The 16615-nt window shown below is 38.0% G+C and overlaps 2 protein-coding genes across 2 annotated transcripts; both read left to right on the forward strand.

Annotated features, from left to right (window-relative positions):
* The first annotated feature begins 3957 nt into the window (after positions 1-3957).
* LOC112196294 (Fanconi anemia group I protein) lies at positions 3958-11120 on the forward strand. The gene is made up of 13 exons (XM_024336607.2): positions 3958-5092; positions 5397-5478; positions 5587-5778; positions 6265-6329; positions 6405-6564; positions 6882-7127; positions 7223-7339; positions 7543-7734; positions 7876-7957; positions 8522-9441; positions 9532-10033; positions 10119-10309; positions 10437-11120. The coding sequence occupies exons 1-13, from the start codon at positions 4080-4082 to the stop codon at positions 10890-10892; spliced, it is 4218 nt and encodes a 1405-aa protein (XP_024192375.1). The 5' UTR covers positions 3958-4079; the 3' UTR covers positions 10893-11120.
* A 1284-nt stretch (positions 11121-12404) lies between these two features.
* On the forward strand, positions 12405-14628 carry LOC112196212 (dynein light chain 1, cytoplasmic). The gene is made up of 3 exons (XM_024336524.2): positions 12405-12714; positions 12828-12933; positions 14327-14628. Exons 1-3 carry the CDS (start codon positions 12544-12546, stop codon positions 14407-14409), a joined length of 360 nt encoding a protein of 119 aa, XP_024192292.1. The 5' UTR covers positions 12405-12543; the 3' UTR covers positions 14410-14628.
* Positions 14629-16615: the final 1987 nt, after the last annotated feature.

The following is a 16615-nucleotide window of genomic DNA, read 5'->3' on the forward strand; positions in this document are numbered from 1 at the left end:
ACATTCTCTACTCTGGTTCCATGGAATAGAAATACCAATCATCATCACCGAACTTTAAAGTACTGAACTCATTCACTTTCGTAAAAGGATCTTACCTCTTTCTGTTTCCTTCTCTGTTTACCTTCATTGTCCACCGCTCTCCACCCTTCTCAATTCTGACTTAATGGAAATCCTTATATTGCTTCTCAACCCAATTAGGTTTCAGTTTCCCGTCATCACCGTGTACAGTGAGCTCGTCGATATATACCCGGAAACAACCAAAACATCAATTCATCAAAATCCATCCAAAACTGAAAACTAAGTACACCAGTACGTAGAGCTCACTGAGAGGATCGATTTCCATACCAGATGCAGCCCTGAAGATCGCCGGAAATTGCAGGAAACTTAGCCGGAAAACCCGAAGCTTTAGGGCTTCGATTCTCTCTCCTCACTTCATGCATGGATGATCCGTAACCATAGGAGGAACCACGACGACGAGAGGCGTCGAAAGTGACCGGTGCACCGCCGTATCGTCGCCGGAAGAGGAAGTTATGGCCGGGTTCAGTCGCCGGGTCGAGAATCTGGGTCGAAGAGCCCAGAGACCGCTCGATCATTCTGGGACATTTGATCTGATCCAGCCCTATTTATAGCCTCCCTTAATTGAATTTCAAAGGCTACGATGAAGCGGTGAGAATTTGGACGTCTCAGATTGCACCGTGGGTTTTCTCTTTACTTAAAATGAATTTCTATAATTTTCCAACTTCAGAAATTCATCATAAATAGCTCTCGTGTCCGAAAAATTCTCCGAAAATTACTACGAACTCGTCGTGTCGTGTACTTTATTATTACACTCTTAAATCAAAGATTTCACCTTATGAAAAATTCTGAAAAATATTCTCAAACACCTTTGTTAATTACAGAGATCGTAAATTAATTCCTCAACGATCTCAACTTAGCTTGACAATTTTACCGGCGCTCACAAGTTTGGTGACCAATTGCTTGTTAGTTTTGGCAATTTTGAGTTTTAGTTTCTTTTTTGCTATGTCTAGAGTTTCAATTTGTTGGAAACGAAAATTGAAAGGAGGACAATAGTATGGCGAAGTTGAAGAAGAGAGAGAGAGAGAGAGAGCTGGAAGAAGAAGAGATAAACAGAAAAAAAAAAAAAGTAATTAATTAAGAAAAAGAAAAAAAAGATTATTTCAAAAAAAAAAAAACTGAGGGTATAATAGACATTTTAGCGGGAAAGGGATTGCCATGTTAGCGATTTAACAAAATTTTTGGACGGAGAGTAACAGAATGGACCTATTGGTCCAAAATTGAGAGTACAAAGAGTAAACGTGTGAAATTAGAAGGACGGGGATTGAAGTATTTTTTGAGTAAAAGTTTAGGGTGTAAACAATATTTAAATATAGTAAATAATTAACTACTCTATCATTTTCTCGTACAAGACAGAAATATTACGCTAATATGAAATTTTAAGTCCATGTATCTTGATTGTTTTTTAATGGTAGGGTAACAAATTAATTGAGTCAAAAGAGTTCATACACGGATGATGAATTTAACTCAAAATTAAATCTATATAAACAATTTATATGAATTTATTCAACTCTGGGCATAAATCTTCCACATCATTAATGATTTTAAGTTATTTATGTTTGCCAAATTAGAGTATGCTCAGTAGAGCACACTAAGTTCTAAGCAGATATTGATAAAAAACAGAAACCCTAAAACCCTAAGCGCCGCTATGGATGCCAGAAACCCTAAAACCCGTACCAAAACTGCCGCTAGTCAAGCTTGCGCTGCTGCTACCCCAACCATGGATGATGTGACGGCCTCCTTCACGGCCTCCCTTGCCCTAGCTACGAACGAAGTTGTTGAGCTTTCCCGATCTGCGAACTCTGCTGCATGAAGAGGATCGCCAGCATACTTGCTGGCTCGGCCCCTGGCAGCCAAGCCTGCTCCACTGCAGGACCTTCGATGGTTCTTTCGTCGTGCGTGGGTCCTAGAAAAGGATTTTAAGATCCAAGAGAAACCGAAGAACAGGTTTGTCATTGCTTTTGATCTCACTCTAGATCGTAACAAACTGTTACGTGGCGGGCCTTGGCGTTTCAATCAAGCCCCAGTTGTCATGCAAGAATATGATGGGATATATAGCGCCGCCGCAATGGGTGCCCTTGGATGCTTTGTTTTTCTGGGTGCGTATCACTAATATACCACCTCTTTTTTAGGACAAGGACACCATAAGAGACATAGCTGCTATCGCCGGTAGGGTTATCGAATTGGATAACAAACTCTTTGACACTACGGGCAAAATTAGGGTTAGGGTTTCTCATGCCCTCTCCAAACCTTTCTTTCTGATGAAGAGAGTGAAGATGGCCCTGAAAGTTAAAGAAGAGATTGGTTTCTTCTTTGAGAACCTTGTTGGTAAGTGCCACTATTGTGACTTGATTTTTCATGAGAATGGTATTTGTCCTGCAACAGATGCACGGGCTATTCCAAGGAGGGATGTGAACACGACGCAGAGAAGACTGGAGCTCATGGGTCCATCTATGAGCTTTGAACAAAGTCAGTTTGCCAATGGTGTATTCAAATTCCAGGGAATCCAGACTCCGATCTTACCCTCACTTGCACGGTCTCTCTTTCACCCGAAAGAGCAGGGTGGACGTAGGTCTGTAATTCTGAGGGGTTCAGACAGCAAATCGTTCTCCAGTAAAGATGTGGAGGATACCACGCTGGCTTTAGTCCCCATTGAAGCGGAGGCTCCTTCAAGCGTGACAGACAGCCTGATTATCAGTCCCCCACAAAGCTCAAGGTGCTCCTGCCTGAGCTGTTCACTCACGCGGGTAGTGCTGAGGCTCCAACAAAAAAATTAAAGATGCCAGAGTTTAGCTCCAAATTTAATGCTCGTTCACTGGGTTTGATTGAAGCTCCGGGAAGCATTTTGGTACCTAAGTCTGAGGGGGCTGGTACTGCTGAAACAAAGAGGAAGTGTGGAAGACCTCTTGGAGCAAAGAACAAGAACCCCCCAAAACAGAAGAAGGTTGCTGCTGCACAGGAAGCGAGCTTTGCTTTCCTAACTAAACCTCCTAGCCCTAGTGTCAAGGGCAAGGAGAAAATTTGGAGTTACTTTGTTTTCTGATACTCTGCCTATTTTCTATGTTTTTATGTTCATAGTTTATAGGCTTGCTTTTAATAAGTGAGCATGAGTGTTCGTTAATGAGTGGTACTAGTCCTATATATATATATCACATTTTCTTATTTGCTCTATGTTTTTCAAGGCAATGGAAAGGTGTGTAATGTACTACTCTAGCTTGAGACTATTAATGAGAAATGTTGAATTTCATTCAAAAAAAAAAAAAAAACTAAGTTCTAAGCAGATGACACTAGTTATCAATTATCATCAACAAATTAATCAATTAAGTTTTAAAGTTATTACTTTTAGGCCTGTTACATAAATATAACCCCCAATAATTAAAGTAAGTATTAAAGTTTTAGCTTAGGCTGCTATTTAAATGGTTAGGTAGCAACTTATATACCTGGTGTAGGTAGCTATATCTAGTAATCACCTCAGCATTTAATACTTAGTAATCATCTCCAACAAACTAGTTATTTTAACTAAATAACTATTTTAGCTATTATAACATATATTAAATATTTAGTAATCATCTCCAACAGACTACTTAATAGCTACGGAATAGTTATATGCATAAATTTTGTTTTAGAGTAAGTTCACCCGTTGAGCTTGACCGGTCAAAACTATTCACTGCTTTTTTGTCTTGTATTTCTACTATTGAGGTTGGCTTTTTTGTCTTGTATTTCTACTATTAATGTTGACTGGTCAGATACTGTTAACAAAATATCACGATTAGTCAAGTTTTTAGTCAAATTTTTGACTAAAAACTTGACTAGTCGTGACATTTTACTAAGTGATAACGTACCTCGTAAGTCAAAAAGTCTAACACTTGGTTAGCTTAGTGAGTGGTGATAGAAGCGCGCAATTAAAAGATTTCAAAAGCGCCAGAAGCCGCGCGAAAAAACCCACAACCCTCTCTGCAACCCCAAAACCCAGATCCCTTTCGCAGCTCCGCTCAACCGCCACCATGAGCGCAACCACACCCTCCTCACCATTTCTAACAGACTCCGATATCATCCGCTTAGCCCAGTCCTGCGCCCCAATCCCCTCCTCCTTTCTCTCCACCCAATCCCACCCAACCCTCCTATCCTACCTCACTTCCCGCTCTCAATCCTCCTCACCATCAAAACCAGTCTCCGACTACACACTCTCTCTCCTCTCCCTCATCTCCCAATCTCCCCAAACCCACTCTCTCTCTACACTCCTCTCCTCTCTCCTCCTCTCCTACACCCACCTCTTCACCTCCTTTCAAATCCCACACGACCCCAACTCCCTCAAGACCCTCCAATTCTTCCACACCCTATTACCCCACGTACCCACTTCTCATCTCCCCCAAATAATAGAACCCATTTTGTCATTTTTCCCCCAAATTACCGACTCCGAAAACGCCCAGATCCTCGATCTCCTCCCCCGGTGCTTGAGCTTGATTCGAAGCTCCGACGAGGTCGAACGCGGCGGCCATGTCGTCAATTCGGTGCTCGATCAGATTCTGGAGCTCAATTGGTCCAAAGGACTGTTGATCAAGATGGTTTCGATCGTAAGGGACTTTCCTGTTCTTGATAAATTGAGGGCCAGAGAGTTTGTAGACAAGGTGTTCGATGGAATGTCTAGCTTAGACTTACAAGACTTGCCGTCGCTTGTCTACCAATTGCTGGTTTTGGCGTCGAAAGGGTTTGTTAAGAAGGATGTGATTGAAGGGATTGTGATGTTTTTTGGGTCGAAAATGGGGAGGAAGAAGGCGAGCTCTATAGTCAGGCAAGTGGAAGGGACTGTTTTGCTGCATGTCAACTTTGCGGTGAAGCAGGACCCTTCATTGGGACAAGAGGTGATGGGGCTTGTAAAGTCTGATCTTAGAGCTTTCAATCATTTTACTGTTGCTGTTTTGTTATCGGTTTCGAGAGTGAGGAGGTTTGGTGAGGCATCAATGGGGGCTTTGAAAATTGCGATTCTAACTGCATACCGTGATTACAAGTTTGCTAAGTAAGGGTTGGATGCTTTTAGTTTTATTATATGTTTAATTTTCATTGAATCCTGGTGTGAATAATTTCTATGAATTAGTACATAATCCGTTCATTTGATACCGTAGCATTTGATCTAGTGATATTTAGGATTATCCAAACGCCAGCCTAGGTTGCATGAATACCTTTCCATGTAGTTCGAACTCCTGGTTTTTAATAACTGGGCGATTCTAACATTATGTTTGTATTTTTTCTCTTTAAAAAAAAATGTTACTTTGTGTTGCCTTGGGTAGGTAACTATCTGCAAACTCTTTCATATCTTTCAGAGAATGTAAATGGATACCAGATGACATGAAGGAAGAATATCTGCACAATGTCAAAGTGGTCGAGAAGGCCATGTTAAGAGCGGTAATTGCCTCTTGTATGTTATTTTTCTTATAGGAGACACAGTTGTTTGAAATATATGTTAATACACATAAGTTATGTAGTTTTCATGTTTTTTTCGGTTGGTTTTAGGTTAATGAGAGCAACTATGGAAGGGAACACATTGTGCCTAGCATTTTGCAGTTTGCTTTTGTATTGCTAGAGTCAGTGGAAGAGGGAAACCATAAAGAGCTCTGCAATTTAAGTGGTTTGGTAGGCATTGAGGAGCTTGCTATTCAGATGCTAAAAGCTATATTTGTGGCCCATGATATGGCTAGAAATGAGGTCAGTGAAACTAATATCTATTGAATCATATTAAAAATGTTAATCCTATATGTAATTTTAGGGTAGGGTTGGGGAGGGAAAAAGAAGAGAATGGTTGTATAGAATGCTAATTATAAAATATCTTTATATGGTGTGCATAATACTACTGGGCCTTTATCTCTTGTAGAGCTGTGCAACATCCTTATTCTCAAAAAAAGAAAAAAGAAAAAAAGAAAAGAAAAGAAAAGAAAAGAGCTGTGCAACTTCCTCACATGTTTAGCTGTAGGATATTGATTATTTTTCAAGTACATCAATATATGAATTTGGTATGAAGAAAATTCTGACAGTCATTTTGTTTTTCCTTTAAATGAAATTCAATTTGAAAAAGCTGATAGCATGCAATTGGAAGATGTCCTTTTTTTGGGAAATCATGTTTAAGCAGTTGACGTCTATAACTAAATCTTTTACAATCACACACCATTAACTAATTTATTGAATTTCCTATAGATTATTGAGCAGTGTAAATTTCGGATCCTTTCTTTGAAGCCAGAGCAGAGCATGGTTATCATAAGGTAATTGAAGTCAACTACCGAGCTTTGATGTAAATTGTATTTTATGTTAAAAAGTAAAAGTAATTTTATGTGCAGACTTCTCAGTAATCTAGCTCAAAGTTATCCGTACCCCATGTTAGAACATGTTTCCCGGCTAAAGGAATTGTTGGATTACTTCACTTTCATGCATGGCAAGGTTGCTGCTCAACTTGTTACTGCTTTGTTGCCTCTCATCAAGTTCAGCCGTGATCTCAAGGTCCTTATTGTTCCATTTATTTCATACTTGTGAATTGTGATACAAATTCCTTATGCAGTATTGGGAAGCTAATCTTTACTATAATTACCTGGAATGAGCACCGAAATCCCCATTTTTTAAAATTGAAAAGTCAAACAACAGTTTGTAATATTCAATACTATAAATTACATTTTCAATGAGATGATGTATGACCCGGGCATTGTGAACTGTGCTGAAACAATCTCTCATACAGCCATATCTTGAGTAAAAAGTCCTTATTATAAAAGCTAGAATTTTGTTGAAGTATATTTATGTACTTGTTTAATTTGATGATGCAGGATTACACTATTTTGGTAATGCGTAAGGCGATGTTTAGACGAGAAGATACAATTCGTCTTGCAGCAACCAATGCTATTATTGATTTGATTCTGGCCGAAAAGCAATCCAAGAAAGATGATTTGTTGTCTTTTCAAGAGTCATCTAGCCAAGCCAGTAGCAGTCAGCAATCTGAGATACCCTACAATGTTGGGGGAGGCCTGTTTCAAGAGCTCTGTGGTCTATTGCAGAGATGTCTTTATCAACCGGTACTGTATTTATCTTGAGTTTCCCATTTGCATTAACCTATCCTCCTTTTGTTTGAATATTGTCTCTGACTATTATGGGGTTTCTTCTTTTTTAGGCAAGTGTCAAAGAAGTCATGTATTATGGACTTGTGAAGCTTGTGTTGATGGACCCATCTAGTGGGGGGGCTGTCTTTGATTTTTTGTTGCCTCACTTCCTCCATTTTTTTAAAGAGGTAGACTGCAGATGCTTCTGGTTTCTGCTTTTCTGAAGCTGTTTGCTGTATATTATCCCAAGTTTTGATTCATTATTGGGTTAGACTTCTGATTTACATGCCAAATGTCATGGAAAGAAACTTTAATAATGCTACTTATGCATCACATAGCTGAGACAATTAACCTATATTCTATGCTTAACACTGAAGTACTATCTTAGCAGGATGCAGATGTTCAATTAGGAATTAGCTGCTGCATAAAATCAGAGAGTGGCAAAGCTTATGTTGAAGAGCCCTTAGATTGCCTTCTGTCTTGTGTTTCTTGGATGTTACTTCTACAACCAAATGGAAAAACTGAGAAAGCCTTGAATTCTTCATGGGCATGTTTGGGTTTCTCCCTTTCACAAGAAAACGAGGTATGTGAATTCTAGTGAAGAACACTCATGATATTTATGATTTTGTTGTGTCTTTCGTATTCTTCTCGGATGCAGACATGATTTCTTTTTTATGATTCAAAGAGAAGATGATCTCTTAATCAATCTCAAACCCCTTCGCAGGTAGGAAGAAATTCGTCTGCTGACTCATTCTACAGTTCTTTCTTGAAGATTCGGAAGTCTCTACGAAATCAGAATATTGAAGGTAGGCTTTATTAACCTACGGTATATCTCCCCTCCCTCTTTTCTATCACCCATCTGTTATTGCGAAATAGGGGGAGTGCTTTGTTAAATATTCTTGTATTACAGGGAATTTGCACTTGGTAGAACACTAAGCAAAAAGGAAAAAAAAGAAAGAAAAAGAAAAAGAAGTGTATTATGTTTTGTCAGAGATACATTACCTGCATCCCAGCTAGGTTTCATTAAATTACTCTGTTTATTGGCTGGTTTATAAGGAACAGTTAAAAGGAATTAAGTTATGAACAACGGAGAAGATCAGTTCATCTTTCCTATTTGGTAATATCCAAGGAATGAAAAAGAAGGGTTTTCATACTCTAGTTTCATCATTTGAAGGGGATTGCCACTACTCTCCCTTTCTCCACTACCAAAATGATTGTTATGGCCTTGTGAGTCATGGTGAAACTTTCAAGTTATTGTTTCCAACATTATGAATAATTCCCTGAAGAAGGGGTGAACTAAACAGTGATTGGCTATTCCTATTTAAGATAAAATCCTCCTTAACAGTCGGTTTCTTTTTGTGTCAGATCAGGCATCTTTGGTCAAACTCAGGATGGAGGCTCTTCATCTTTTGAAGACAACAAAAGAAAATGCTCCGCTTTTGTTTTATCAGGAATTATTGAAGTACTCGTGAATGCTATTGCTACTGAGTTGGACAAAGCATCGGATAGAACGAAATTAGATCTTGAAAAGGAGCTTATTCAGTTTGTTGAGCTTCATCATTCACTCAATAAGGATACATGTTTCTCCAGCAAGAGTACTGCAGTAAGAAAAGGGAGTACTCGCACTCCCGCTCACGATATACTGAACAACACCAATTCAAGCCACTCTAAAGAAATGCAAGGACGGATTTCCTTCTTTGCAACTTCAAGCATATACCAGATATTGCAAACACTGTTGAGACTACTTGATACTGATTATTATAATAATGTTGAAGCTTCCCAAATGCATAGTCAGTCTACCAGCAAGACATCCAAATGCAGCTCTGAATTTATTTCTTTTGTCTTGAATGTGTCCCTTAGTCATATAAAATCTTCCCTTCTTCTGCGAAATGAAGACCCTTTGAGAACTTTAATCTATGGGGAAATCAAGATCCTGGGGTCCCCCTTGTTGAAACTATTTTCTTTGTTCAAATCAGGGCCAAAGTTGGTGATGGATCAAAAGAAAAAGGAAGCGAAGGGGAAAAAAGATGTCGGACAAAGGGAGCATCTTCATCTGGCCTTGATTTGCTTGAAGGAATTGATAATGATTTGTTCTAATTCAGACTTGACTGGTTTGCTTGAAGACATGGTGTCAATTTCCATTCTTCAGGATGCTGATTTGGAAACTGAATGCGAAAGAGCCTCTAGAATTGAGGATCCACATATAAGGAGCAAAGAACTGTTCATTTTGAAGACATTGAAGCCTCTATTTTCTGAGCTTCTTGCAGTTTCATTATTTGGTGAAGTTGAGGTAACCAGCAGTTGGGAGTTTGCTGATTTATATATTTTTCTTTTCCTACTGAAGATTTATTGATTTTTAAAGATTTTTTTTTTCTTTCAGATTATTTGTGACCTGATATTGATGATTGGGGGAAAATTGCCATGCCAATTGAGGAACTCCCATGGAGCTTGGGCTATTAGTCTTTGCAAAAACAATGAAATAAAAAACACAAAGGTTGGAAAAAGTGTTGTGACACTTGCTATAAGTTTAAGCTCCCCTCCAAATGATCTAGCTATATCTCAAGACATGGCTAGGGAGTTGTTACAGGTTATTGGATCAGAGGGAGATACTCCAGAGGAGGTGTCTGAGATATACCCCCTCATAAACCATCAAACAAGTTCGGCAATAAATTCCTGTATACTGCACATTGTTGAAGCAGTTGTAGTTGACATGGATTGGGCCATCAAAAGATTGAAGACATTCTCTTTAGTCTCCCAAAAAGGGATTCATCTGAATCAGAACAGTGAGGAATGTCCTGAGTTGGCATTTGAGGAAAATCTCTATGCTAGGGCAGAAGCAGTGGTGAAAGTACTCTCATCTTTTGTTTCAATGAGCCTGAATGGTATATGCAGTTACTGTAATTAGTATTGATTTACTAGAATATTGTCTCTCACTCCTGTTTATGCACATTGATTTAAATTGTACAGATACACAAGCTGAGCATGTGCTGCGACTGGCAGCAAGGTTTTACAAGCATTTAGCTCAGATGTCAAAGCTTAGGATCGCTACAAAAGGTTGTAAACAGATTTTTCCGAGCCTCAAGTTTCAGAAGCTTGTGGAGGTAACTTGCAAGGAGCTGACAGTTCCTCTGTATATCTTCGTGGAAATTATGCAAAAGGTATAATTCTGATTCTCTTTGCATTGTTCGTCTTATGTCACTCACTCTTCACATTACTTGCACTATCACATGTTAAATGTTATAACTGTTTACCTGATGCTGGGGTTCCATCATACTTGTATTGCAGAAACAACAAGAGAATGCCAATAAAAAGGGAATTATCAACAAAATAAAGAGGGAGAACAGATGCATCCCCGACCTCATATTTCAGATAGAAGATTATGAGAAATATCTCATCCAGCTTAGCAAGGTGACCAAAGTAAATTTATTAAGGAATGCCAAGCGTAGCACTGCACGAGACTTCAGAATCAAACTAAATGAGGAGAGCAGGAAAGAAGAAAATGCTCCGAGTCTTGAAGCAAACCATGACAATATGAATGCAGTTGAAAATGAGTCTGCTGAGGATCTTGATGATAATGAAGGAAATGCGTCAGATAGGGTTTTGTCACCGGATTATCTTAATAGTCCTCCGGCTGTGGAGGATTCAGGCTCTGACAATGAAGATGGAGATGATCATCCTCCCAGTGCCAAGAGGCTGAAGAGAGTCAACAGAGTTGTGGAGGACTCTGAGGATGAAGTCTAAACCAAACAGAGGGACGAATGTTAACGCCCATCTTTTGAGTAGCACCAAACGGCATCCTCTTCATGATTGCTTTAAAGGTTAAGACGGAACTTGATATTTTGCATGCTTGTAACTATAACAGAATCTTAATGGTTTCATTGTTACAAATTTACAATAACGGCTTTGATTTACTTATCAAACACTGGCGAGATCGAGCAATCAAACTTGTGAGTTGTGACCTCGTGTATAAAGGGGTATAAGGTTTTATGTTTTTAACTATTAAAGTTAGGGTAAAATCCTCAAATGGTACCCGAACTATCACGAAATGCACTTTTTGATACCTACAAATTTTCAGAGAGTCTAGTGGTACCTGTAATATCTCTCCGTTAGCCATTTTAGTATTTCCGTCAATTATTCCGTTAAAGTAGGGATAAAATCGTAAAACTCTATTTTTTAATTATATTTTTTTACAAATATTTTATAAAACTAAATTAAACTTGGTTAAAAAAAAAAAAAGAGCTAGAATTGAATTTAATTAGTGAATATCTACATTTACTTACTACTTCCATTGGTTAATCCTATTAATTGTTTGAGAAAAAATTATGTCATTAGTTGACCAAATGAATATATATTAAATTTTTATAAAAAATAACTAAACACAAACAAAATACTTAAATTAATTACCCCAAGTAACCCGAGAATAGTGAAGAACGGATTGGGTATTATTTTAATTTTTTTATGTGTCAAATTACTTTTTAATTATAGACCTTCAATATACTATATACCATAATTCTATATATGAATGAAAAGACCATTTTACCCTTGTTATTTTACTCACATGAATCTCACATGGCCGCCACGTAGGCTTTTTTAACGGAATAATGGACGGAAGTACTATAAGGGCTAACAGAGGAATAGTGCAGGTACCACTAGACTCTCTAAAAATTTATAGGTACCAAAAAGTGCATTTCGTCATAGTTCGGGTACCATTTGAGGATTTTACCCTTAAAGTTACTTCGAAATGTTGAAGGGTAATTTGGGGTGAGAGCATTTATCGAAATTTCTTGTTTAATTTTTTGTTTTGATTACATACTGAGAATTATAAGTTTACAACTAATTCTTTGTGAGTTAAATTTACGACCTCTTATTTATAAAGAAGAGACTTACATCATTAGATTAAATTGTATCGGGCCTCTTGTTCTATTTTCAACACACACAAAAATAGACAAAAAGAAAGAGTGTTTTCTCTGTCGGTGTCGGTCCTGTAGTTGAACGATGAGTTGGAACTGAAAATGCAGACTGAAATAATTAAAATTTGGTAGCAAACTCAGGAATACGACACCGTTGCGTCGCTTTCCGATTACCCTACTTCGCGGTAAAACTTGCGTATCGTCGTCAGGGAATCGATTCTCTTCTCACTGTTTATGTAACTGCCAGAAGTTCCCGTATGCGCTGTAAAAACACCGCGGTAAATAAGAAAACGACAAGGAAAAGAACACTTTCCTTCCGCTCACAGACTCACAGTCAGTTACTTCAAAGTAACAAAAAGAAAAGGTGGATGTGTTAAAGCATCTCCTTCTTCTTCTTCTTCTTCTCGATTCAGAAATCTACCAGTGTCTTCCTAAGCAAGCCTTTGATTTGTTGACCTCAATCGGAACCGGGAGACGGCGAAATGAGCCAAGACGCCAAGAGAAGCGTTCCCGGTACTGTGCCGACGAAGCCGAATTCCGACGACCGGAAGCCCTCGCCAGCGGTCACGACCTCCACCGGCAAGCGCGTCATCATCAAGAGCGCCGATATGTTCCAGGACATGCAGAAGGAGGCCGTCGAAATCGCCATCGGCGTTAGCTCTCTCTCTCTCTCGAACTTCGTTTGTGTTTTTTTTTTTGTGTGTTAATCGCTGGATTTGATTCGGAAATAGGTTTTTCGCTTACGGAATTAGGGTTTTTGGTTCAGGCATTTGAGACTCATAGCGTAGAGAAGGACGTGGCGGAGCATATAAAGAAGGAGTTCGATTCGAGGCACGGACCTACTTGGCATTGCATCGTCGGTCGCAATTTCGGTAACTCCTTCAATTTTCAGTTTCGTTTTTCTGGCCTGGTTTGCTCTTATCGGGGTGTTTTGGTCAAGATTTAGTATCTGATAGAATTTGAGTGATGGTGAACAAATCTAATGGAAGTGTTGTGCTTTAAGTAGCAGTTTTGATGAGAACGGATAGAGCTGTTTGAGAAGGAATAGATCTAAGCTTTGATTAATTCCTGGCTTACTGCTTCGATTGGCAATTCATTGTTTTTTTTTTTGTTTGTTTCAAATTGACAAGTAGAATGGTCTAATTGGTAATCCTTTAGCTGAAATATGTCTTCCTTCAGTTGTTGGCATTAAAGAGTGCTTAACCTGATAGGGGAAACCCTGATTTCTAATGCGTATTTTCCACATGATCATAATTTCGGATGGATGTTTATGAATATTCTTACTCAGCTACTGCTGAATAGTGGAGAGGCCTGTGTAGGTGACAGAAAGTCAAGAGCCAATCTTGTATAATCTCAATCTTGTATGAAAAGGTGATGCTTGATGTATTACCAGGCAATAGTTACCCATCAATTCGCTGTTGTTCTCTACTTTATCTGTCTATACTTGTTGGTCTACTTCTGTGTGTGTACATTGTTATTTGCTTCCCAGTGTTTGCTTTGGCTCATGCTGTTGAACAAGATTGCTGTAAAATTAAAGATCCATCCTTGCTTTGAAGTTTTTTCATTGCTGCGTATTTTCTATTTAATTGAATATTAATTTGGTCAATCTCTTTTGAAATGAAACAATTGGTTAGATTGCCATATGTAACCAAAGTACACTTCAGTTTCTATTCTGCCAACTCCCAGCTTGACACCCTTGTAATAAAATGCGAGGCAGCACCTAGGTTGAATAGTTGTTCAAAATTTCGTTGTGATTTTTCTATTGTCTTCCACGACCATCTATTTGGTTTGTTATGAACCCAGAAGCACAGGGTAGCTACTCTTGAATTCATGATTCGTAATCTGGGCTCACTCTTATATTTATTTAGTTGTTAGGTTTGAACTAGCTGCAACCACTTCTGTTCAATGCATTCCTGATAGATGCATTGAATAGGATGTAGGGGTGTCTGATGCATTCCTGGTCTTTGGTATGGCATCCTGCTCCAGATGAAACAAGGACTTCTAATTCTTTTCTTGCTCCATTCAGAATATAAAAGTTGTGGTTTTAATTTGGGATTATGCGAAGTTTGTATTTCTTGTCTGGATCTGAATTAAAATATTCAACAACTCAAGAGAAAACTGCTTTTATCTAGCTCCGGTAGTTGGAATCTTTTGGTTTTTATTCGTATAACCTATGCAATTATACTCAGACAAAAAAAAAAGTATGCAAAATTCTTTTAGCATAGATTAAGAAGCACTCAGTTATTTTCATGTTTCTTTGTGCAGGTTCGTATGTGACTCATGAAACGAACCACTTTGTCTATTTCTACCTGGATCAGAAAGCAGTTTTGCTATTCAAATCTGGATGACCACCTGTGATGTTGATAAAGATCGGAGAAAAGAATGATGAGCCTGAGCTTGTGATGCTATAATTTGCACCTGTATGTATTAATTGAGATCTGCTAGCTTGCAAAAATGCGTGTGCTTAACTTGTATATCAACTATCACTTCTACTGGCTTTGAACCTTTGGTCTGAATTTCAGTCTTTCAAATTAATGATTTCTTGAACTTTTCTTGTTAATCTCAAAGCTTTCTCATCTTACCTTTGCGAATGAAATGAAAGTTTGAAATTTATATGCTGCATTCGGATTATTCATGGAAACCAAATCAGTTCATTGTGTAAAGGGTTGGAAATGAAGATGCCGTTCTTTTTTCTTTCCCCCCCCCCCCCCCCCTCTTTCTTGTTCCCCTCTAGTCAATTATGACCTGATTGAGGTAGAATTAGGAGGTTAATGAATGCTCGCTAGTCACACACATCGGCGATTTTCGACGACTAATGAATGTTTGATAGATGACCTTGCTTTTACTTGCTTCACTTGTACACGGATCTTTATTACATTCTTGTAAGACACTTCATTCAATGTGTCTATCAATGGGTATAGATACAGTGACTTGAGCCTATCTTGTCAATCATTCAGTTCTTTCAGAATAATGCTGTAGGTACTCATCTGTAACAATCTCGGTCTCATTGGGGTAGATAATTTTATAATTTTTTATTATTTTTTTAGGAGGAAAAAAAGTTACAACACAAATCCTCTAAGTACACAAAAACTAAATTGGTCTAAATTAAAAGCCGAGCAAGCCGAAAGGAGAATCTCGTCTTGCCAGATAATCGGATTTGGAGATTGATGTCCAAGAGAGGTAATTGCGCCCACCACAATATTTGCTTCACGAGGAATATGAGAGTGAGATTTCCTCAAACATAGTATGTCATGAACAAGTGGGTTAGAGAAAGTTCTTAGATATGGAGTTTATGGTTAATATTTAATATTTTTGTTAAAGATGTTTAAGAGTTTTTATTTTTTTTATCTTTTTTTTAAAATTTGGAATATATTTTTTTGTTAAAAGTTAGAAATTTAAGAGGCAAAAAATCTCTAAATAGTCACTGAATGTTGACCTATACAAGACTTTACTCACTGACATTTCAAAAATATCACTTAATTCACTCACATTTAACATTATCATACACTTAACTCACTGTCGTTAAATCTCTCGTTAGAATCCGTTAAAATTGAGGGAATATTTGTCAAAACACTAAATATACATTCCCAACTTAATACTTAAAAAAAGAAAAGAAAAATTCTGAAGTTATTAGACATCAACTTTTTTTTTTAATTTATGAAATTTCTAACAAATAGGAATTTTTTTTTAAATATTAAAGTTTAATTTGAAAAAAAATTCATCATTTTTTCTTCAGAGTAAAAAAATTTCAACTTGGAAATGCATTTTTTAGTGAGTTAACTATTCTTCCGATAGATCTAACGGGTCATAACTGAATGATCATTGGTGATTCTTTTCCAATTTAAGATGATGGAGGATGTATTTAAAATTTTAGTGGCAGAAGTCAATTACCAAATTTTAATTTTTGAATATGAGAAAATATAGACTAAGTCCGGAGATTAGGACTCCTAAATCTCGGATATGAATTCGGAGATTAGGAGCAACATTTGAAACGAAATTTTTTTGAAATTTAAGTTTTGGTTCTGGACCTGTGAAACATGCAAAATCGATGAAAAATGCTTTTCGAATAGCGCTTCAGACGCTCAGGCCCAACCAAAATTCCTCATTAGGACCGAGACCGTCTTACGCAAAGTATCCAAAAATACTCATTCCGTTCTTACAGAGAATCGAAGGGGATATCTGTGGACCAATTCAACCATCTTGTGGACCTTTTAAATATTTTATGGTATTGGTTGATGTGTCAACATGCTGGTCACATGTCGCGCTGTTGTCCACTCGAAATGCTGTTTATGCTAAACTCCTAGCCCAGATTATCCGTCTACGGGCTCACTACTCGGACCATCCTATTAAGTCTGTTCGACTTGATAATAGTAGGGAGTTTACATCGAAAACGTTCGATGACTATTGCATGTCACTGGAGATTAATGTAGAGCATCCAGTTACCCATGTTCATATCCAAAATGGTCTCGCGGAAGCAGCTATCAAACGACTACAAATAATAGCACAGACATTGGTTATGTCCACCAATCTCCCTATTTCCGCTTGGGGATATGT

This window comes from Rosa chinensis, chromosome 4 (genome assembly GCF_002994745.2).
Source record: "Rosa chinensis cultivar Old Blush chromosome 4, RchiOBHm-V2, whole genome shotgun sequence".
Classification (NCBI taxonomy): Eukaryota; Viridiplantae; Streptophyta; class Magnoliopsida; order Rosales; family Rosaceae; genus Rosa; species Rosa chinensis.

What these genes read in the sequence shown, in the direction of transcription:
- LOC112196212 (XM_024336524.2), top strand. Translation starts at nt 12,544, where the DNA reads ATGAGCCAAGACGCCAAGAGAAGCGTTCCCGGTACTGTGCCGACGAAG. An exon ending in CCGTCGAAATCGCCATCGGC is followed by an intron (nt 12,715 to 12,827) that starts GTTAGCTCTCTC and finishes TTTTTGGTTCAG; the next exon opens with GCATTTGAGACTCATAGCGT. An exon ending in CATCGTCGGTCGCAATTTCG is followed by an intron (nt 12,934 to 14,326) that starts GTAACTCCTTCA and finishes TTCTTTGTGCAG; the next exon opens with GTTCGTATGTGACTCATGAA.
- LOC112196294 (XM_024336607.2), top strand. Translation starts at nt 4,080, where the DNA reads ATGAGCGCAACCACACCCTCCTCACCATTTCTAACAGACTCCGATATC. An exon ending in AGTTCAGCCGTGATCTCAAG is followed by an intron (nt 6,565 to 6,881) that starts GTCCTTATTGTT and finishes TTGATGATGCAG; the next exon opens with GATTACACTATTTTGGTAAT. An exon ending in TCCTCCATTTTTTTAAAGAG is followed by an intron (nt 7,340 to 7,542) that starts GTAGACTGCAGA and finishes CTATCTTAGCAG; the next exon opens with GATGCAGATGTTCAATTAGG.